Source organism: Anopheles bellator, chromosome 2 (assembly GCF_943735745.2).
Source record: "Anopheles bellator chromosome 2, idAnoBellAS_SP24_06.2, whole genome shotgun sequence".
Lineage (NCBI taxonomy): Eukaryota > Metazoa > Arthropoda > Insecta > Diptera > Culicidae > Anopheles > Anopheles bellator.
In genome coordinates this window covers 18,361,979-18,383,490 of record NC_071286.1, presented here as the reverse complement: position 1 = coordinate 18,383,490, position 21,512 = coordinate 18,361,979, and the positions used below count along the sequence as shown (strand labels likewise).

The following is a 21,512-nucleotide window of genomic DNA, read 5'->3' as shown; positions in this document are numbered from 1 at the left end:
GCTATTCCGCCCTGACCGTGTGCCCTCTGCTTCGACTGGGGCAGTGCCGGGGTGAATTATTTTCGGCCCGAACAGACCAACCGCTTGCTATCGCCCCAGCCCAGCCGATAAGGACTGTGGTAGCGGCCCGAGCCCGAGCCCAGCCCCAGCCGTACCTTTGGTCTCGAGCCGGTTTTGCTGATAGTGTGAGCGGTGCCTCGATTGATAACACCTCGTCCCACCACGAGAACGGCCCGTCCGATTCGGTACCCGCCCGGAACATATGAGGTGGTGTACCGCAAAGTCTAAACTCAGTTAGCTACCGCCTGCCTGCGATTGCAGGACCACCACAAGGCAAACAGCACACGTCAGATCGTCGCGATCACGTCTCGGGAGAAAGGTCACGCCCTTAGAGAGGGGCTAGACTTAAATCGTTAGCTCGTTAGCTGCCCTACTTCCTGCTCTCGTTCGGTCAACCAGCCCTAGGTTCCGTCGCGGAAGTGCGCGAGTGCACCGGCGCCGAGTAGAAGTCACCCTTGCGCGGGTCGATCGCGCAGCCTTCGATCGCTTCGGGCGCTCAGTCGCGATGGAGCTACTACTAAAGGTAGTGGCGCTGGTGATGCGCCTGGTGAACCTGGTGCTCGGTGTGTTCCTGACGTGGATCGGTGGTCCGCCCCGGTCAGAACCCTTCCCGGTGATCCGGGACGAGGTGCTACGCATCCCGGCCACCGATCTGGCCGAACAGATTCGGAAACGCCAGTTGCGCTCTGTCAACGTGGTCCGGGCGTATGTACTGCGCATCCGCGAGGTGAACCCCCTGATCAATGCGGTGGTCGAGGAGCGGTTCGAGGCCGCGCTGGCCGAGGCGGTGGCGGCCGACGAACGGATTGCAGCCTGCGGTGGTGACTCCGGGGCGCTTGAAGAGCTGGCCAAACGCCAACCGCTGCTCGGAGTGCCGATGACGGTGAAGGAAAGCTGCTCGGTCCAGGGACTGTCGCTGGCCGGGGGCGTTGTGCGGCGGCAGAACATAACGGCGGCCGACGATGGCGAGGCCGTCCATCTGTTGCGCGAAGCCGGTGCCATCCCACTGCTCGTGTCCAACACTCCCGAGTACTGTATGGGCTTCGAGGCGTACAACAATGTGACCGGCTGGACGCTGAACCCGTACGATCCGCGACGCAGTGCGGCCGGTTCGTCCGGCGGCGAGGGAGCCCTCCTTGGGGCCGGAGCCTCCGTTTGTGGCGTCGGAAGCGATCTGGCCGGCTCGATCCGTATCCCGGCCCTGTTTTGCGGCGTTTTCGGACACAAACCGTCGGCGGGTAAGTAGGAAGTCCGAAGGGACGTAAGGGCTTTAGTGTTGTGAGCATGTGACATCAGTGTAAAATTTGAAACCACATGTAGGGAGCGGATCTTCCTGTATCATCATCGAATCATTACTATCACTGTACGCCGGACTTTTGGCAATAATCCATTGTGTCCTAGGTGTAATCCGATAGCTTGCCGGACTGGGGATCGGGAGGCTTTGTGATAGATTATACTTTTTTTCATTGGTAACATCAGTACCAGAGGTTCCGATAAGAAATAAGTTCCAACGGGCAGCCAACGCCTTATCGGTCTGTACAGTCTGGTGTATGATGTAAGATTGAAACGAAAGGCGAATAGGCGAACCCAACGCTAGAGCCGGACGACGATGCACTTTGACACGGGACGAGGTTCTGCTATCGACCGTTCGCGTGCACCATCCCGGAACACCGACAATCGCGTGAGGCAATCCGAGGAACAAATTTCTAACCCCGTACGAATCGGTTGGAAACCAAAGGCTCTTCCGTGTAGCGACTCGGAGTAAAAACCGTAGAATTCTCGCAGTAAACACCAGGAACTTCAATTGGCGTCGCTTAATAAATGCAATCACCGGTGGCAAAGTGGTCGGAAATCTGCTATGCTAATGTTAGACCGTGCTCATTGCGAACATTCCCGCTCCGACCGTCTCGAAAACGTAGGCGAGAATCGAACGACTGCATGCAAGCACTGAGCCCTCAGCAAATGGTTTCAAGCTTTTGCGTATTATTAATCGACAGGCGGTGGGGATTCGTTCGTTGTAATTGCAGCCACAACTCTCCGTTAATTGCCGCATGCCAGATGCCTTAATGACGCCAAGTGAGGTAACATATGTGACGATCGGTGTGATTCACGCGTGAATCAAACGGTCTGCGATAAGGCAAAACAGCCGAAGCCTTATCGAACGGCGGCGATGTAGATGACTAGAAAGATAAGAAAAATTGGTAGCTCCACGGGGTGGTTACCAAACTCAACCGCTTAGTCACGCGTGGTGCCTTCTAAGTCATGGTCACGGATGCGTAGTATTCGTCCACACGATCCGTTTGTCGATTCCGGTCGTGCGCAAATGGTGAATGTTTTGCCCTTTCACTGAGCGAGAGCATGCCGTCGTTCTCACGTGCCCTAGTTCGCCTAGTTCGTGTGCAATTGCCACAGTTTGGCATGCAAAGTATCGCCGCTGATGTACACGCTGTTTAGAAGATCATTTGCAAACCGTTCATGAAGCTGAGCTTATGGTATAAATATGCGCACATGTCTCCATTGCAATATGTTTTCGTTTTTACCGCCGATGCAGAGCCCCCTTTCCGCGATTTATAGAGTTAACTTACAATTCAAATTTCATACAGAAAATCATTCCAGTATTTACTATATTTTTATGTTTAAAGCGACTTCTGAGTATAATCTTATTTAATTTGAGAAAGATTATATATGGCTTGATATTTTCGTGTAAATCTAAATAATGTTGATCAAGAGAAGCGACAGTTCGTTCAGAACAATCAACAGACCATTTTTATTTGCCGAATGTGCTCAAAAATGTTGTGGTCGACGGTTAGTATACATTTGAAAAATAAACTTCAAATCTTCAGGAACCTCTTAAAAAGGTCGTTGGAGTTATTCAAAATTTCAACATTCATGAACATTTTTGATGAACAATTGTATAACAACAACAACAAATGCAATTATTTGATCGAGCATGTCTTTCTTTGAAAATTTTACAGGATTGGTGTCTATCAAGGGGCATATGCCTGTATGCGGCGACTCTCATTTCGACCAGTACCTTGTTCTTGGACCAATGTGCCGCTACGCCAAGGATCTGCCACTCCTGCTGGAGGTGATGAGTGGACCGAATGCCAGCAAACTGCGTCTAAGCGAACCGGTTGACGTAGAGAAGCTGAAAATATACTACCCACAAAAGCTAGACCTGAACGTCAATGCCGTTCCGATTGCTCCCGAAATTCGGGAATCTCTCCGGAGCGCGGTGAAGTACTTCCAGAACAAGGGCATCTACTCGGAGACGATCAATTTCCAGCACTTCTGCGATAGCATGCAGCTGGCCTCGACCGAGCTGCAGACGCTGGAGGACATGCCCAGCGTATTTTCCTCCGCCAAACCGAACCTGCTGTGGGAGTTGGTGAAGGTTATGACGCGTCAGTCGGAGCACACGTTTGCAGCCATATTTATGTACTGTATAACGGCCACTAAGGGAGCCGTTAACGAAGCGCAGCGCAAAAAGTACCTCCGTATGTCTGCCGAGCTGAAGAAGGACATGACGGTAAGCAATGGGGGGAGGGGGGCCATGGGTCACAACCGAAGTACAGCATATCTTGATTCTCCGTGTTTCAGGATAAACTAGGCACCGACGGTGTGTTTTTGATGCCATCCTTTCCGAAGCCCGCCTTGCTGCATCACGAATCGTTTGGCCATGTCACTGGGTTCATGTACACGATGATCATCAATGCACTGGGACTTCCGGCTACACAGGTGCCGCTAGGATTCAACCGTGACGGACTGCCGGTCGGTATTCAGGTTGTGGCCGGCCCGAACCAGGATCGTCTTTGCATGCGTGTGGCACAGGAACTGGAAAAGGCCTTCGGTGGATGGCAGCCACCGAAGTAGGAGTCACGCATACTCGTCGTAAATCCTAAAGCGTTCAGAGAAGAATGACAGAATAGCAACGAAAGCATTTATGGACACGGTCCGACCGACCGTCAGCGACATTTGAAACCATTTTTATGCTTCCGATCGGAACACTTGGACTCTCTTATGATACAGACTGGGCTATGTCAAGGCATTTTTACAGACACTATTTGCATTGCAGACTTCGCCAAGGGATTGTTATCGAGCTTTCTTGTGGAATATCGTCCCAGATAAATGACTTTGTTTTTGCTAAAATATGTATTGTGTATATCAAGTTATGCGTAATAAACGAAAGTAAGTAATAAAAAAAGGAAATAAAGCAAGACTATGGCTACTTTCTTTTCTCCAGAGATATGAAAACGATAATCCAAGTTCCAAGCCCATGCTGCTTCAGTATTTTGGTTCAAAAGCCCAACCGATGTCAAAGAGGAATGCGAATTTTGCTACACATGCAACCTGCCTCAATGCAAACTGAACACGCAGTCGGTTCGGCTGTTGGCGTTGAAGTGAGATTTGTAAGGATTCCCTCCATTGAACGACTACCATGGAGGTACGGATAAGCAGCGCACTTCCACAAAGGCACCATTGGCCAACATTGACCAAATACCACCTTCACCAGTCACCGCACTCGGCGAAGCCACATTACGCAGGAAGACCAGGTTAACGGCAGTGTGGCCGTGCCCACCGTGCGCTCTAGTCATGGCCTCACGAAGTTATAGGTCGTCCAATCAGCTACGGGGTCAGCAGTGGGAACGGTGTGAGGCGAGTGGTGATGGGTCGCGCCAGTTGTCCCTCTTCTTCGCCACCCTGTGTGTGATCGATCTGTTCGGAGTGTTCCCGATCGTGGCGCTACCGAAGTCAATCATCTCCTGCGGCTTGTACGGGGTTCCCCTGGTGCTGTTCGTCCTTACGCTCCAAATCTATACCGCCGTCGTGTTGGGGCGCTGCTGGACGATAGCCGAACGGCTGGATCCGTCGATAGTGGCCAAAAATCGGTATCCGTATGCGGCCATTGCCGAGTTCACCTACGGCAAGCGGATGAGCGTGTTCGTGACGGTGCTTCTTGACCTGACGGTGTTCGGTGGGGGCATACCGAACCTGCTGGTGGCCGCCCAAAATCTTCAACTACTTGGCGTGCGCATCAGTGATGACTCGTTCCAGCTGTCGTTCTGCTACTGGCTGATCATTATCGGACTGTTCCTGTGTCCTATCATGTGGTTAGGAAGCCCCAAAAACATGCGCACCCTTGCCAGTGTGTCCGTGATCGTGTGCACTAGTGTCGCCATCCTGACGTGGATTTCGATAGGAGAAGATCAATCATCCGCGTCCGGCACAAACGATTTTAGACCGTTCAGTGGAATCGGCCTTGGTTTGCCTCCGGTTGTGCAGTTGCTGAAGGCGTACGGTATCATCGCCTTTCAGTTCGATATCCATCCGATGTTGCTGACTATTCAGGTCGACATGCAGCACAAACGGCACATCGGAAAGGCAGTGCTATACGGTATCCTTGTGACATGCTCACTGTCCGCTGTAACAACACTGCTGACGGCTTATCGCTACGGAATGGACACCACGAGTAACGTGCTGCAGATATTACCTCGCAGTTGGTCGCTTTATATGACCATCCTGCTGGTAACGCTACAACTATGCCTTTCTAGTGCGGTTGGGAACTCGGCCTTGTTCCAGCACATTGAAGATGTTTTAGGAGCCTCCAGAGGTAAGTAAAGGAGTTGGAGAAAAACGCATCCATAAGAAACTAATTCCATCCGCTTTTCTTGCTTAAGATTTCACCATCAAACGCTGCATCATACGGTCGGTGCTTGTATGGTGCGCTGTGCTCATCGCAGAAATACTACCGCGATTCGATTTGGTGATGGGAATCATCGGTGGAACCCTTACCGGCCCCCTGATATTCATACTGCCGCCTTTATTCTACCAGCGGATGCTGCAATTGGAACGAACCTACAGCCAGGAATTGAAGCGATCGTATTCATCCGGCTCGTCCGAATTTTCCGAAGAATTGCGTACCAGCCACACGGACCTGGATGATGACGTTTTGTACTCTGAGCGACTAAGTTGGTACGGATCGATAGGCTCGATAGGATCGGAAATCACAAAACTTCGTTCCGCAATCGGCGGTTGTACCGCTTGGATACGCGCCCAAATAACGCGGTTCTACCATGTCATGTATAGCGACTGTATTCTCGCTGGGTCGGTAATAGTCTTCGGGATTGCCGCGACCTTGGCATCAACGTATTACAATATGTTCGATGCTCGAGAGTCACAGTTGTGGTTCTCGTGTCTAAGCGGCTGGAGACGATGAAAGGATTAGCACATCCTCTTCAGTAATAACGATATTACTAAGAAGGACTCACCAATAGATTAAGCTACACAAACGATCAAATCAAAATAAAAGGGCTAATAAACTGTAAACAGCGAACATTCTTAAAACCGTATTTTGCGATTATCCAGTTTTAAATAGTTGCCTTGAAATATTTCGCAAAATGTTGAAATATGTCACCTCACCAATTGAAAAACGCTATGCCGGAAAATGTCAATCATCCCAGCAGAAAATACCAAAACAAAACACGCAGTGTATTATCAACACGCGGTGTTTTCGAGATCAAGTGCAGTTCGATATTAACATATCCTGAAGAACAATAGGAAAGACTTTTCTAGCGCTTCAGCACAAGCACAATGGATCCTGGTTTCTGCCCAGACTGCGGCACTATTTTGCCATTACTGCGAATGGCTAAGACGGTTATCTGCTACAGCTGCCACAGTGAATACGATGCTCCGGGTAAGCAATATATAGATTTGTTGATAACTTGTTGCATTTGTCACAGTATTTGTTTTACCATTTGTTAACAGCGTTCGGTACTATGGAAGTAGAATATACGATTCCTTTCAATTCGTATGAAAATAAAAAATCTGACCAAGCAGAACGAACGGCGGACGAAGAAGCCGATGGACCAATTGTAAATAGGCAGTGTCCCAAGTGTGGAAACGATCAGATGTCGTACGCTACGTTACAACTTCGTTCAGCAGACGAAGGGCAAACCGTGTTTTTCACATGCACAAAATGCAAGTGAGTATTGAATTTACCGGCATGGTCGAGGCTTGTTTGTGGGTTATTTGAATTTTGGTTTGTTTTGTTTTTAGGTTCAAAATGTCGGAAAATTCTTAAGGTGATGGAAGATGTAATGAGCATAAATGAAATAAATTGTTTTGCAAATAAACATAGCCATGCTAGTGAATAAAAACATTTTAACCTTTACGATGACCCGGAGTTGAAAGTTGGTAGCGTTCTTACGCTCTGTAACTGACATTTCGCCCGAAGCCGGCTAGAGATTTTCGCTCGTGCAGGGCGAAGAAGTTGAAAAGGAAGCCGTCACTCGAAATTCGTCATTCTGTTCTGTCGCTCCGAGCGTGTGGTCGAAAGTGAGTGAGTGCGTTCATTTGCCCGTATATTGGGGAAGCAGCATCGATTTGTGGAGTGTTTTCTGCACATCATTTTGTGACTTCTACGCTTATTAACGATACGGTGACATTGTTGGTGTGATAAGTGCGTGTTTGGTGGTACAAAATTGATTATCTGCCAGCAAGCATGAGCGACAAACAGGACCCTCAAAATGGCGATCACCAGAATGGTCGCAATGACGATGATGTAAGTAGCAGGCAAAACGACTGCTTGAATGTTACTTATTTTGCTACAGAAAAGATTAGTTAGTCGTTAGAATGTTTTGCAAACCATCAATTAGATGAAATTTTGTAATACTGTAACTCTTGACGTGCGCTTCTTCACATGAATGCTTCTCTGCAATTTACAGAGTGCGTTAGACGCCATGTTGAATTTGATGAAAATAATGCTCTCAAGAGGCGGCAGGTCTATGGTTGTCTCTTTCCTTGCGATTAACAGCGAAGTTTTCTCTTTCGCACTCAAAGAGGCGAAGAAAATTTGGCCGACTGAGCAAATACAGCGAAGCCGGTATTCTGGTTTTCGGAGCATGTCGTTGTACATTTTACAAATGAAAAGACAAGAAGATGCATTATTTATTACTTTGACTTGATATAAATGAATAGTTTGTTTTGAGCCCTTTTTTCAATACTGTGGGATATGCGTCTTCTAGCCCTTCAGTGCATTCGCCACGTAAAGGTCGTTCTGGCTGAAGTGCAGTCCATCGTTAATGCGCAGTTGAATATAATTGCAAATATCCTGTTACACTGCTTTGAAGCCATACTTTTTATGATAAGATGAAGCCATAGAACGCAGAGACCATATTTGTTCGCCACCAAGCCTTGCTTGTACGCAGGTTCAACGTTCCAAGAAGTGATAACTGAGCGGGCGAGCTGAATTATCATTTTTCGCCTTGAAAAGATGCTTTTTCAAGGTGCGCATTAAATGTACTGGCCGCGTGAATTCATGGGCATTTTGATACGTGTCATTTATATACATGATAAGACTGTCCAAAAATAGCTTCGATCATCGTTTTGTTTGTTTTGCGATGTGTTAATCTACTTTCTTTTCTGTTTTAGGAAATTCGAGAACCGGAACACCTTCGAAAACTGTTCATTGGTGGACTTGATTACCGTACTACTGACGATACGCTGAAAGCGTACTTTGAAAAATGGGGCAAGGTAGTCGATGTTGTCGTCATGAAGGACCCGAAAACGAAACGTAGCCGCGGTTTCGGTTTCATTACCTACTCGAAGTCGTACATGATCGACGATGCCCAGGCCAACCGTCCGCACAAAATCGATGGGCGTGTTGTGGAACCCAAGCGCGCAGTACCCCGGCAGGACATTAACCGACCGGAGGCTGGATCGTCGGTTAAGAAGCTCTTCGTAGGCGGTCTTCGGGACGATTTTGATGAGGAGCATCTTCGAGAATACTTTTCAAAGTACGGCAACGTCATCTCGGCGTGCATTGTCACGGATAAAGATAATGGCAAGAAGCGTGGGTTCGGTTTCGTAGAGTTTGACGACTACGATCCGGTTGATAAGATAATTCGTAAGTACCTTTGGGATCAATGGTTTTTGTAAATACGACTTCTGCTAGGACTTTATAAGTTAAGTTTGTCTACGGTACTCAGCTCCGGATTGTTCTTTCTCTCATCGGAATTCTCCGTAATTGTTTCCCATCTGTTTTGTTATGATGTCATGATTCGATGATCTTGTTTTATCTTTCGCAGTGCAAAAAAGTCACACGATCCAGAATAAGTTGCTAGATGTGAAGAAGGCTCTACCAAAGCAGGACATGGATCGGTACAAGAACGATATGGGCCGCGGTGGTGGCGGCGGCGGTGGTGGTGCCTGGGGCAACCAGCGAGGAAGTGGTGGTGGTGGGTGGAACAACCAGCGAGGCGGTGGTGGTGGCGGTTGGGGCAACCAGCGAGGTGGTGGGGCGAGCGATTGGAACAGTGGTGGGTTCAATAGCGGTGGCGGTTTCAACAATGGCGGCTTCAATAATGGCGGCAACCAATGGAACAACGGCGGTGGCAATCCATGGGACAATGGATGTGGCTCACAGGGGCAGGGTGGTTGGGGGAACAACAGTGGAAACTGGGGCGGGAACAGCAGCGGTGGTGGGGGATGGGGAGGAAACGAATTTGGGAATAACTATCAACAAGGATACAACGCAGGTCCTGTGCGTGCTGGTGGCAATTTTAATCAGCGAGCGGCGCCCTACGGTACCGACGGTAGCTATTATGGCACGTACTAGTCGAAGGCTAACCGTTTAACTTGCGTTTCCAGGCAATCAAGGTGCTGGTGGCAGCGGTTACAGTGGCAACGGGAGGTACGGAAGTAACCGTACATATTGATAAGTGAAAGAGGAAGAAGATGAATGATGATGATGATGATGATGATGATGATGATGAAGATTATAATAAGGAGATCAATCGGATCAGAAGAGATTGAAAGTAAGGAATACGTTCTCTCTACCTTCACAACTAGAGTGTGTTGTACTCATTTTGGAAACTAAACTTGCTCTTACCTACTTGTTGCCCGGACACAAATCAAACGATCGATCGTGTTCCACATTCACTCCATCCTGTGTTTGTTGTTCTCCGCTACGATCACTGTTATTGCCCCACTACTACCGTTCGTGTCCTTAACGAAATGCCTTGCACCAACCACCACCACCAACACCACCGCCATCAGCTCGTTTGTTCTACTCTCCATCGACAGCCCGACAACCCGGCAGGTAACTATATTAAACATTACCGTATTTTTCGTTTCCTGTGTGAATATTTCCCCATACGGCTCCATTTTGGTTTACGATTTTAGCTGTGTATCTCTTGCTGTACCCATTGTGCGATTATTATTAATTTGTTCATCTCAAGTTCACACCCACCATCCACACGACTACGAGTGTGCCACCAGTGCTTTTGTTGGATTATTTGATTGTTTGATCGTTGGGATTGCGGGCTGGGTCACGTTTCGGGGTTAAAACCAAGAGAGAATTCGTTTTCCTCTTCGGTATTAACAAAGATAAACTTCCTTTTCCGAATGGTTCATCAATCGAAATTACGGTATGTTTCGTTCGTGCGATCGACTGGTTGCTTTCCAGGTGGAAGTGGGTGGTTCGCAGTGTAGCGAGATGTATTTTCTGTCCGATATACTGTCGTACCGTACGTCGCCCATGCGTTATAGGCGTTTATAAATGGTTCTACATTTTGTTGTGGTATGTCCTGATCGTTTTGTAAGATTTATTTTGCCCCATTCTCCCCTACTTCCATTCTATATTACACACCTATATTCAAACACACACATTGTGTCAGATTCTGTTGTTTTCTTTAGCAAATCTGCGACATTTAGGTAGCTTTCTTCTACGATTGTTTTATTGATCCGTGGTTCACCAATCTAATGCAATCCATCTGTGTTTTTCTTCATTCTTATTAGGTACAATAAAGGTTTTAGAAAATGATAGCTAAAACGTAACATTGCAAAACTAAACACAGTAACTGAGGAAACGGCAGGATTTTCAATAATGATGGCAGTGACAGAACAAGATTCATTGCGAAGGGCATTCGGGAGACAGTGAAGGAAGGAAACAGTCATTCGTGGTAGACCGCAGCAGCAGAGAGAACAACAGGCACAAGGATTGCAGGCGTGTCATCGTGCGCAAGTGGCACGGAGGCAACAGGAACTTGTCTTGCGAGGAATCATGCATAGTGCATGGAAAGAGTGTTTCGTGCACAAGTAACAAGAATGCGATTCCTAGACAGATCATAAACCAGCAGCAGCAGCGCCTACTTCAGCTTCACCCACTACTCCCTCTTCAGTTTGAACGGTTTTCATCTCACGACAAGATCAGAAGGTGCCGAAGAGGTCTTAACAAAAATTCACCACACAACCGTAAAACCAACATAGCGTGTGATACTGCAAGGAAAAGAAGATCATACAGCGATTTATTTTTGCTTTTTCAATGATAGGAAACATGCATTTGAGGAAGTTGCCGATAATGATAGTACATGATGAAAGGTAGTAAGATGACTTGCTATGCTTCTTTCGGCTGCGGCAAAGGAATGTAGCCCGCGCCTCGGTGTTTAACGATTACGGGTTTCCTTCCCATCCCTTTCGTTAGCTTTGTATTAGAATGCTTTATATTGTTGACAACCCCTCAATCGATTCCTGGATTATCACGCACGGACCCAATCGGTTTCGTATCAATGAAAAAAATCGACTTTTAAAATGAACGATAGAGAGGTAGAGAACGCCAGGAAAAGAGAAAGAAAGGAAACGAGAACTTATCAATCCGTCTGTTACTTGTAAACCGCTACAGAAGGACTAGCCATCTCCTTGCACGTTTGTGGTCAAACTGAGAAACAATTAGCAAGTAATAATGCTATATTTATTGTGTAACACTGAGTGGACAAGAGGAAAACTAGCGAGTAGTGTGTGCAAGAGACCTGAAAACATTTCTAATTACACATTACAATTTCCATAGGATCTAGGACAAGTTTTTATAATTATCATTACCCAAAGCAAAAAAAGGTATCCAAACTATACGTGCTCACGTGTCATGTGAGAAGTGTGTAGATCATTGTGAGATGAGACGAGGCAAATCTTTCCGTTCGCCAGTAAAACCATACTCCGGAAGCAGTGGGGTACGGCTCAGTCTGCCGCAATAAGACCCAAGAAAGCTAGGCATCGAAACTTATTTTCTCATCTTTCTTTGAAAACCTATAGCAGAACTCTGATAGCTGACAACACAATGTGAAATGCAAAGTGTTTAAGTAGCAATCTGTTTGTAGTGGAAAATAAATATTACAAACATCCAGTCACATCGTTCAGGACAAAATAATGCAGAATCAGGCTGTATTAATTTAGAAGAAAAGATGTCAGGCACGGGCAAGAGTAGGGCTGTAGAGTGTAGAGTCGGTCATCAGTTTCGAATTTTTTTTGAATGTATATAGATATGTTTTTTTTGTAAGATTCCAAATGAGTTTCAATTCATCTACTACTACTAATAATGGCAAATGTGACATAGACGAATTACTTTTGTTTTGTGTTTTGACTTGTCGAGTGTAAGAATGTGTGAGCGTCTAAGGGTAACAATGAAACAAATAATGCACTTGCAAACTCGTCTCAGTTTTCAGTTATTTTGTGTTGTCTTGTGGTACTAGCGTTCTGAAATTTTGTATGTGGACCTCTTCACACTGTGGAAATTTAAGAAAAGAACATTTTTGCAAACAGTAATTGTTTTGTTTTCCATACAATAATAACACTGTCAGAGAGAATCGTTAGAATTTATACTTTTACCACAATCGATGAATATTGTTTGACTTAAATCAAAAATGAAAACCACTTCACTCTAACGGTTCCCTAATACAACAGTAGAATTTATTGGAGCTATGTCGGCAGTACGATAATACGAAAATAAAGAAGACAGTAATTCAAGTCACAGTATAAAGATCAATAAATCAGACAAAGAGCGAGCAGTTTCATTTTATGTATTATATTGTATTCCTCTAATATTCGTCGATTTTTGTCGAGCTTCAGATTGTTGGTTTTCTCGATAGTTTCGTCAGAATAATCAGAACTCCTACAGAGAAGCAGGATCGGATCGCAGTGAAAGGAGAAAAAAGAAGACGGACAACTATGAGAAAAGAAGACACAGCATTACACGATGACAGACTGCGGAAGGGGAGGACCCCTATAAGTTATCAAAGTACAAAAAGGAATAATGCAAGGAGGTCCATAATGTAGCCAAGAACTGTGCTTCGCCGGTGGTATAGCGTTTTTGGTGTGTAGTGGCTTCATTAGAAGGAAATGGAGAGTTTTCCGTTTAGATATGTTCCGCATTCGCTGCTGCAACGTTTGTTGAAGGTTTGTAAGAGTGTAACGGTTGAAGGGAACAGAGAGACTCACTGTGCTCCCAGGCCCTTAGTGCAGGTGTAGTAACGATCGATTTGGCGAGTTCGGTAGGTTCTGGCTTCCTCCAATTGGTTTAACATTTCAACACAAATTTTCACAGGGTACGACGACATTTTCTCGAGGGCATTTCTAGAATGGAGATATGTATGAATGATTGCACGCTGTGGTCATGAAAGATGTGAATGTGTGGATCCAAATAGTAGATGCTAGCAATTATTTTGATCGGTCTCTGGCCGTGTAGTGGGTTTGCGTGTTATACTATTTCCTTTCCGTCGCTGTTTTTGCTTCCATTCTACAAACAAAGAAGCATCATCATTGGTTCAGCGGCGGCTTAACAGCTGATTGCTTCACTTTTCCTAACAAACTCTTCAGATGTTAAACCCTTGTCAAATGAGATGCAAACCTTAATAAGCAACCGCAGTTTGGGTGCAATAGTTGGTTAGTAACTCAAAATTATGGTATTAGTTTTTGTGTTAACAATTGATCTCTTTGTAGCTTATGTTTCGTCATTTAAATCTATGTTTAGTTTCTTTTTCGTTGTATTGTGGGGAAAGTTTCTTGTGTGTTTTTCAAAGGATGTTCCGAATCTTTCGTATGAATATAATTAAATGTATACATGATCCAGCAACTAGGTACTCACGCTCTACCGTACAGATGCCGCTTCTTGGAAATTGTAAGTAGAATAACCATTCGGTTTTTTCGTAAAGTAGGAATTCAAAAGCGCGTTCCGTTGCCTGAAGACACTATGCTCCGTCCCTTGGGTGATTGGAGCGCAATGGTAAGTTTATACCACCGTATCCTTCCTCAGGTTTTCTCAATAACAACAACTTAATACTGGTAGTTTAATTCCACGTCATTAAACTAATGTTTACTAACAATAAAAAAATAGTGATATGATGAATGAAGAGTTTTGAATAAAACGTTTTAAGATACCAAAATGCCAATTTGTCAATTTTCTATTCAACATGGAATATACACATCTAACATCCGAAGATTTTCCTTTAGACATGTGATTTCAGGTATGGGCACCATCTATTGGGTCACTCATTGGCTGATCCTTACTAAAATTCTCCTTGCATTGCATTAAAGTTTAGTAAAATTGTTTTTCAATACATAAACATTATTTTATTGATGTATTTGTTATCAATTTTTAATGACATTGTTTTTTCTATGGCAATGAAAGGTTTAGTTCAGTTTGTCATTGCAAAACTGTTCGCTGGTGAGCCACTGTTTCTTCGGTAGCTCTGTGTGGGGTTATTTGCCTGTTGAAGCCGATGTCGTTTTCTTCATGTCGTTTCGGTGAAGCACCCGGAGCGCTGCATGTAGCTTTGTTGGTGGCACTACTTTCTACTGTAGCCGAGGGCAGCCCTACGAGGGGAGAAGGGTGCAATTGATGCTGTAGATGCACATGCTGTGGCTGATTGTGCAGGTGGATATGATGTTGGTGTGATTGTTGATGCGTCGCCATTAATGTCGGATATTGTGGGCTGAACGGTGTAAGCAACCCATTTACAGCGGCGAAAGCTCTACACAGATGAATTTTATCGTTAAAGTTACTAATCATTGACGGGTATATGGCTAGATTCCATCTTACCTACAATGCTGATCGATTTGAGCCTTTTCAATGCGCTTGTCCTTTGCCCGGCGATTCTGGAACCATATCTTGATTTGTGTCTCGGAGAGCTTCAGCACTTCGGCCAGCTCCAACCGTCGGCCGCGCGAGATGTACTCGTTCCGGTGAAACTCAACCTCAAGACGTAACGTTTGCTCGCTGCTGAACGTCGTACGCTGACGCCGGGGTCGTCCTTCCTTCTTTCGACGTCTGGCCACTGTAAAAACGGCAATGAAGTATTTTTTAGTAAACGAATAAAGAAATTGTTTAAATTACATTTAAAGAATAATCGGGTCTTAACGACGCGGCTTATTGTATTAGGCTGTTTCTAGAACATTCGTACGTTACACATGGTGTAGCAAGAAGAATCCAAAACAGAGTTCCCCTTATCACACATCCCGCTGTTGCATGTTGCCACTGCAATCGCATGGAGGGGATAGTTTTAGATCTGGCTTTTCAAATGTCCACGGTTTAAGAAGGTCCAGTCCTTATTTGCAGCTAAAAATTACCGTTCTAATAAATTTATCCGTTTTGTTCAATTCAAACTTTAACCATATTTTTACAAATTGTTGTAGGTTAAAAAATACATAAGCAAGGGGGATAAAGCTCATTTAAGGATGTAATATTAATCTCGTTATGTTCTTTATTTTTAATATTGAATTCTCTATTTTTGGTCCCATATTAATCGATGGTTTTTTATACGGAATTTAGAATTAGAATTTTAAATCTAAAATAGAAAATGAAATAAATCAGTTTGAAAAGGACGAGTTTCTAGAATACATTTTTACCACACATTAAAACTTGGTTGCTTGCTTGGTTTAAAACAATATGCCCACTGGTCAGACTTTCTTATGGGCCACAACATTTATTGTGAGCACTCAGCAGTGTTGCGTCAGGCATCCGATTCATGATGCCAATAATAACGGTATAATGATGATGAAGATGATGCAGATAATGCTGGGATGAATGGAAACGGTGGGGCTCTATAATCTGGCGTGATTCCCGTTCGCCTCTTGTGCGAGAATCCTGGAACAATATTTTCACCGTAAAAGATTACGTGCAGTGAAGAAGCGTGCTCCTGATTTTCGCCGCTATAAGGGTGCAGCTACTTCTGCTACTCGTTTCTGCACCATGACGATTATCAAAATGATCGTGGGAGAATTATAATGATAGTAAAATGTGAATTTTATTGGAATTGTATTGCAGCACCGGAATCACGATTGCGTTGGTCGTCGTTGTTCAAACTCAGTACCGTTGTCGGTCGTTGATTGCTTATAGCTATGATTGTCCTTACTTGGGTTCGTTCCTACCTTAGTTCCCGTATTTTTTCTGACTTTAATTTGGTTCCAAACGAAAGCATAAATAGTCTTCTTCGGGGATTGAGACGATGGAGCCGTGCAAAAACGTACGAATCGAATCCTTTCTGCTTGGAAGCAAATTGTAATTGAAGCTGTGTAACGTCTTGAAATCTAAGATATGAATAGCTTCGAAAACAAGGGCAACAATCACAGAGCTGTTATGGCCCGTGGTAAACAATCAGCATCTTTTCATTCAGCATCTTACGCCACTGGGAAATTGTTTTCCATTAGGCCAAGATTCAAGATTGAAGGTAAGTGAAGTGTAAATTTCATTGTTGAAAGGAGGATGCATTGGGTAACTAATTTCAAGGTTCGGGAAAGACGAATTGAATCTGTTTGGATGCACAAAATGTAATTGTTACGTTCTACGAACTTTAGGCTTGTTGAATGTTTGGTTCGGTTTGTGGTAATGTAAAAAAGAATCATTGTCACTGACAGTGTTTGGTTAATAAATTAAAAAATCAAGAAACACCTTGTTTATTAGTGTATTGTTTGTGTAAGATAATTTTCCCAAAGATTGCAGTGCCATCGTTATCTTTTCTTTTAGTGACAGTCTTCTTTTTAGGGACAGTTTCCTTTTCAAAAGTACGGAAATGATCACCCATTTGATTTGTTTATATTTTATGCTTGTCGTTTGTTGTATAACCATACTATTATCTCTCTTGGGTTGTGAAACAGTATGTAGTTTAATCTAACAGTAGTCAAACTCCGAGAAGCCAAATCATCAAAGAATGGAATGAAGTCAAAACAATAGAATAGGTTAATTCGAAATTTTCCCTATCACTATGCATAATAACAAAAATGTTAGTGTAATATTGCTTCCAATTAGCGTGATAGAGTTATTGATGTCAATGACACGCTTCAAAGCTGCCCGATTCTACCGAAGTTGGTGGTCTAATCTTGGGCAGAACTGTTTCAGCTTCCGCCAGGATGCGACGGACAGCAACCACCCCGTTCTCCCACCGATCATCGCTTTCCGTTCAGCATCGCGAACCACCCCCCGGCAATAACAATCATCGGTCGTTTCGATTCAGGTTCAGCAAAGCGTAAAAATTATCATCTGTTTTTGCCGGCAGATTTTTCACACTCATCTCGTCGACTCGAGCCAAAATATGATGATAATTCCACAATCACGGCCGTTCGCTTGTGTCGCCAGGACAACCGAATCCCTATGTACCGCGTGGGTAGGGAACACGTGGGCAGCCAGTGCACCGGTCGGAAAACAAGTGGAAAATCCCGTTGGAAAAACGGTTGACTAGAGGAACGATGAGAAGCGGAGCTGGGTATTGTCGCATCCCGCACTCCAGAACCATTGTTCAATGCCAACGATTCAGAAACACGGTTTTCCTGCGAACCATCCGATTTGACCGATTGTCGCCCGTCTGCGGTAGAAGCTCGTTTATTGTTGTCGCGCGCTATTTGTTTGAGCGAAAGAAGAGATAGAGCGAGAGAACGAGAGAGAAAAAGAGATAGAGGGAGAGAAAGGAGATAATCTGCTCTCTGTGCGCTAGGAAAAACGGCGGAAAAAACTAACTTTTTCCTTCCATTGGCGTACGACCCGTTACGGCCGAGTTAGGGGTGTTAAAGCGGAAAAGCTTCCCAAAACACGCATCTCCTGTCCTCGTGTCGCAGGGGAGCAGTGCCTGTTTCGTCGTTCGACTGCAAAATCGTTAAGCGTACCGCCGGCACCTGAAACTGGATGCTGTTATGCGGTTTGCGACTGTTATGCGACCAAATAAACATTATTACCGAAAACATGGCCGGCACCGATTTGTAGGAGGAGTCAACAACCAACAGTGATCTGGGAGTAGTGTGAAAATCTCTACGTGAGTAGGATTTGAACGCCTGGACGATTTGTGTCCACACTTGCTTCCGCGTGGCACGTGCCTGTTCGTTGCAAGATAAGTGTGTTCTGTCTCGGTCCAAAACGCTGTTCTTCGCTAAAGAGGTGAAAGAAGCTGGATGCTCAAAATATATCAAATAATAATAAGCACAATAAATCCCTCGGCAATATGATAATTGTTTCCTTAATATCATAACGTATGGGTTTTTCGCGAAACAAAGTGGGAAGAAGGCTACGCAACCAATCTGGCTAAAAATGATGATCTTGAAATGATGATCTGAAATGATGAAATGATCTTGAAAATTATTTATGTTTTAGCAAGCAAAGTTCATTGGCGGAGAATGTTTTTTAAGGTTTAAATAATCATAAATGTTGGTTTATATTGTGTCACTACTTGCTTCAAATTAATAAAAATGGATACATATGCGTACAGATAATTCTAAAATGTTGCTTTTCGTTACATGTAAGAAGTCTGTTGAACATGCTATTCACTGATAGGGTAAAGGAAGCCTTTGGAGTAAAACAATATATTTTGTATTGTATGATAAATAAAGTTTAGTTAGTATTATGAAACCGTTTTATAAACTCCTTTTTTCAAATACGCATTGCGAAATGTCTTGATCTGGCAAAGGCAAACTGATAAACCATTCGTTTTTACACATTCTTTGTACTTAATTTTTATTACACTTGACACGTTTTGTAACCATAGAAGAAAATGTAAATCAGAACATTTAAAAAAAGGCCCGCTGCTGTAGATTTATCTAATGCTTTTGCATCTGTTGGATTCATCATTCCACTGTATAACGTCCTTACTTATGATGATTAGCAATAGCATTTCTTTGAGCATAGTTTTACCATTATCTCATTGCTTACAGTACATTTCGGAACATAAGCTGCACAGGATTTTGATGGAGATACGAGTGCACGGATTTTACAAAATTTCATCATATATACAACATTAAAAGTCGGGGTCGATTTAAACATTTGGAATCAATGATTACCTAATGAAGATTGCCTTAGAAACATCAGGGACCTTTTCAGTCAGAATCCGAAACACCTTCAATAAACTGATAAATTTTGTGCAGACATTCTGGATTGTTCAAATTTTGGACAATGGAAAACTGAATGAAATAGCTGAAATGGAAAACGCATGTACCGTGAAAGTGCAGAATAACATTAAATGAACGCGTTGATAGTTATTGTAACTAAACTGGACTGACGGTGGTAAGCTCAATTGATTAGGAACTCTACTGGATCGGGGAAAATTAGGCTTGATCACTTCGGCCAACGTGTTCGTTGAATAAACAAAATCCTTTCGATCATTTCCGATATCGTTCGCCAAGAACCTTCCGGCACAGGGTCGGTAAATGGGAAGTTTAAGGTTGCATTCAAGTTCACAGTGGCGGTGTGATTGAGGTAAAATCAGTTTTAAGTAATTCGATACCGCCGGAAGCTCTGATTCGTTCTCAGCCCTGGTAATGAACTCGCTAACCGAACAGATGCACCCACAAGCGTCGGCCTAGAGGATGTTCGGCATTCCGTATGCGACACCGACGTAAGGTTTCCTCGGTCGTCCTTTAAGGTTTGTCGTTCACCTGAAGTTCGTTCAGCCCCAAGGCTCATTGACTTCTTCGCCCTAAGAAGTTCACCTTACTGAACACAGAGGTTTGCGTCAAGCTATGGCACTCGGAAACCGATGTTCCGCAAAAGGGGTCGCTGATTCCGTTTTGTGTAATCTCTTAATAAGCCATAAAAATTACTGCATATTTTGCAAATTGCATTAACCACCATATGGTCTGGGAAGCTCAATGTCTGTCCCGCATATGGATACTCAAGGACGGCGTAATATGCGCACCCCTAAAGGTGGCATTCTGTAATTTTTTGTGGTAAAACAGATTATCCATCGAGGGAGGTGCAGAGATCGGGTAAACTTATCCATTACTAACAGGGATTAAACGGTGGTAGAATGAAATGCGATGCGGTTGGTAAAAAAAAACAGGGCAACGAGGGCAGCGGGAAAGTACCAAAGTTAACCCCCAGAAACCTATGGAGTCCATATCGATTGTATTGAAACGTTTAACGGTTTAATGTTAAAGTCTGGGAATTGTGAAAATCTTGTAAATTATAAAAACTTAATAAACTTATTACCATGTTAATGGTTAATTTTTTTTTTATTCAAGAAGACGGATTTATAATGGTAAATCTTGTTTTAGGCTGTCGTTCAGCTACGCTTCAGTGTCAATTATCTATGAGTGCGAACACATTCATTTCCCAATTAAATCCAAACTTTCCTTCGTAGTCATGCATGTGTCACTCATCATACTTACTAGTAACTTGCGTATACATACGATTATTAAGATCGGCGGACACAGTTCCGCCATTCAAATGTCGATTGTTTCTGGTAAAGTTATTTTTAGTTACTTTCCCTTCACAAAATCACATTACCCTTAACGAATGTTTCCCGTAGAAAAGTTTGTACAGACTAGCTGGTGCCAAATTGAAAACTCACGAAACGCAGACAATCCCGCCGGCAGTTGGGTGCCGTCTGGAGCCACACCAAAGAACGGCCTGAAAGACGCTCCTCCATAGCTGGCGGTGGTAGGGAAGAACGAAGGAACAGGTTGCTGTTGTAAGTGTCCATGTGTCGGTGGTGCCGGTGGTGCTGATGGCACTGATAAAACACTACACGGAGGAGAACTAGCGACAACTGCACCATAGCTGTGTTGTCCATCAGTACACGACACGTTATAGTGCGAGTGGTACTGCTGAGCCCTGTGCAGCACTTGGTTCCGATCGTAATAGCGCGGGAAAACACTGGTACCCTGTGAAGAATCCTCTTCAATGTCCACGGGCGGTGACGAGGAGCGCGGACTGGAAACAATAGAACTATGCACTGATACTGATCGGTTGGAATCACTAGAATGCGCTGGGTCCGCCACCGGTGGTGGAGAGCGAGGTGTACTACACCTGTTCGCGCTATTACGCGGTTTTCTATCACTTTCTTTGTTGGAATGCGAATCATTCTCTAGGTGACCGTACAAACGCTCGAAAAACTTTCGCGGCGATAGGGGTTTACTTATACGCTCGCTTGCCGTAACGGCGATCACAGGTGATCCGGGTTGGAGGTCACCATGGTACGATACCGGAAACTCAACCGTCGAGTTGGGTCCATTTTCGGAAAGCATACCCCGAAACAATCGCAATATGTAATTCTCACGGGGTCCCGGTGGGCTTGTAATGTAAACAGGAGTAGAAGCAAATCGACACTGATAGTTGCTCAAGGATTGATGGCCAAATTTATGCTCGTTCGTCTCGGTCTGACAGAATGCATGCGGTGCATGGAGATTTAATGGCTTCCGGTGGC

At 44.5% G+C, this 21,512-nt stretch overlaps 5 protein-coding genes across 6 annotated transcripts; 4 read left to right on the top strand and 1 right to left on the bottom strand.

Moving 5' to 3' along the window:
• The first annotated feature begins 316 nt into the window (after positions 1–316).
• Positions 317–4,258, top strand: LOC131209123 (fatty-acid amide hydrolase 2-B-like). Its single transcript, XM_058202113.1, has 3 exons — positions 317–1,298; positions 3,036–3,589; positions 3,661–4,258. Exons 1-3 carry the CDS (start codon positions 566–568, stop codon positions 3,931–3,933), a joined length of 1,560 nt encoding a protein of 519 aa, XP_058058096.1. The 5' UTR covers positions 317–565; the 3' UTR covers positions 3,934–4,258.
• A 395-nt stretch (positions 4,259–4,653) lies between these two features.
• LOC131209560 (uncharacterized) lies at positions 4,654–6,277 on the top strand. The gene is made up of 2 exons (XM_058202653.1): positions 4,654–5,671; positions 5,739–6,277. Exons 1-2 carry the CDS (start codon positions 4,654–4,656, stop codon positions 6,275–6,277), a joined length of 1,557 nt encoding a protein of 518 aa, XP_058058636.1.
• A 253-nt stretch (positions 6,278–6,530) lies between these two features.
• Positions 6,531–7,233, top strand: LOC131210866 (DNA-directed RNA polymerase I subunit RPA12). Its single transcript, XM_058204175.1, has 3 exons — positions 6,531–6,754; positions 6,826–7,042; positions 7,117–7,233. Exons 1-3 carry the CDS (start codon positions 6,652–6,654, stop codon positions 7,139–7,141), a joined length of 345 nt encoding a protein of 114 aa, XP_058060158.1. The 5' UTR covers positions 6,531–6,651; the 3' UTR covers positions 7,142–7,233.
• Positions 7,234–7,389: 156 nt separating this feature from the next.
• Positions 7,390–14,182, top strand: LOC131208775 (heterogeneous nuclear ribonucleoprotein 87F). Of its 2 annotated transcripts, none has more exons than XM_058201661.1 (5): positions 7,390–7,621; positions 8,491–8,965; positions 9,147–9,644; positions 9,709–9,875; positions 10,858–14,182. In XM_058201661.1, exons 1-4 carry the CDS (start codon positions 7,562–7,564, stop codon positions 9,774–9,776), a joined length of 1,101 nt encoding a protein of 366 aa, XP_058057644.1. In that variant the 5' UTR covers positions 7,390–7,561; the 3' UTR covers positions 9,777–9,875; positions 10,858–14,182. The 2 variants fall into 2 exon arrangements, with proteins under 2 accessions (XP_058057644.1, XP_058057643.1); XM_058201660.1 differs by having other exon boundaries at positions 9,709–10,159.
• A 493-nt stretch (positions 14,183–14,675) lies between these two features.
• On the bottom strand, positions 14,676–21,333 carry LOC131207129 (homeobox protein rough). Its single transcript, XM_058199738.1, has 4 exons — positions 20,658–21,333; positions 14,930–15,164; positions 14,748–14,861; positions 14,676–14,703 (listed from the first exon to the last, which is right to left on the bottom strand). Exons 1-4 carry the CDS (start codon positions 21,331–21,333, stop codon positions 14,676–14,678), a joined length of 1,053 nt encoding a protein of 350 aa, XP_058055721.1.
• Between the last annotated feature and the right edge of the window lie 179 nt (positions 21,334–21,512).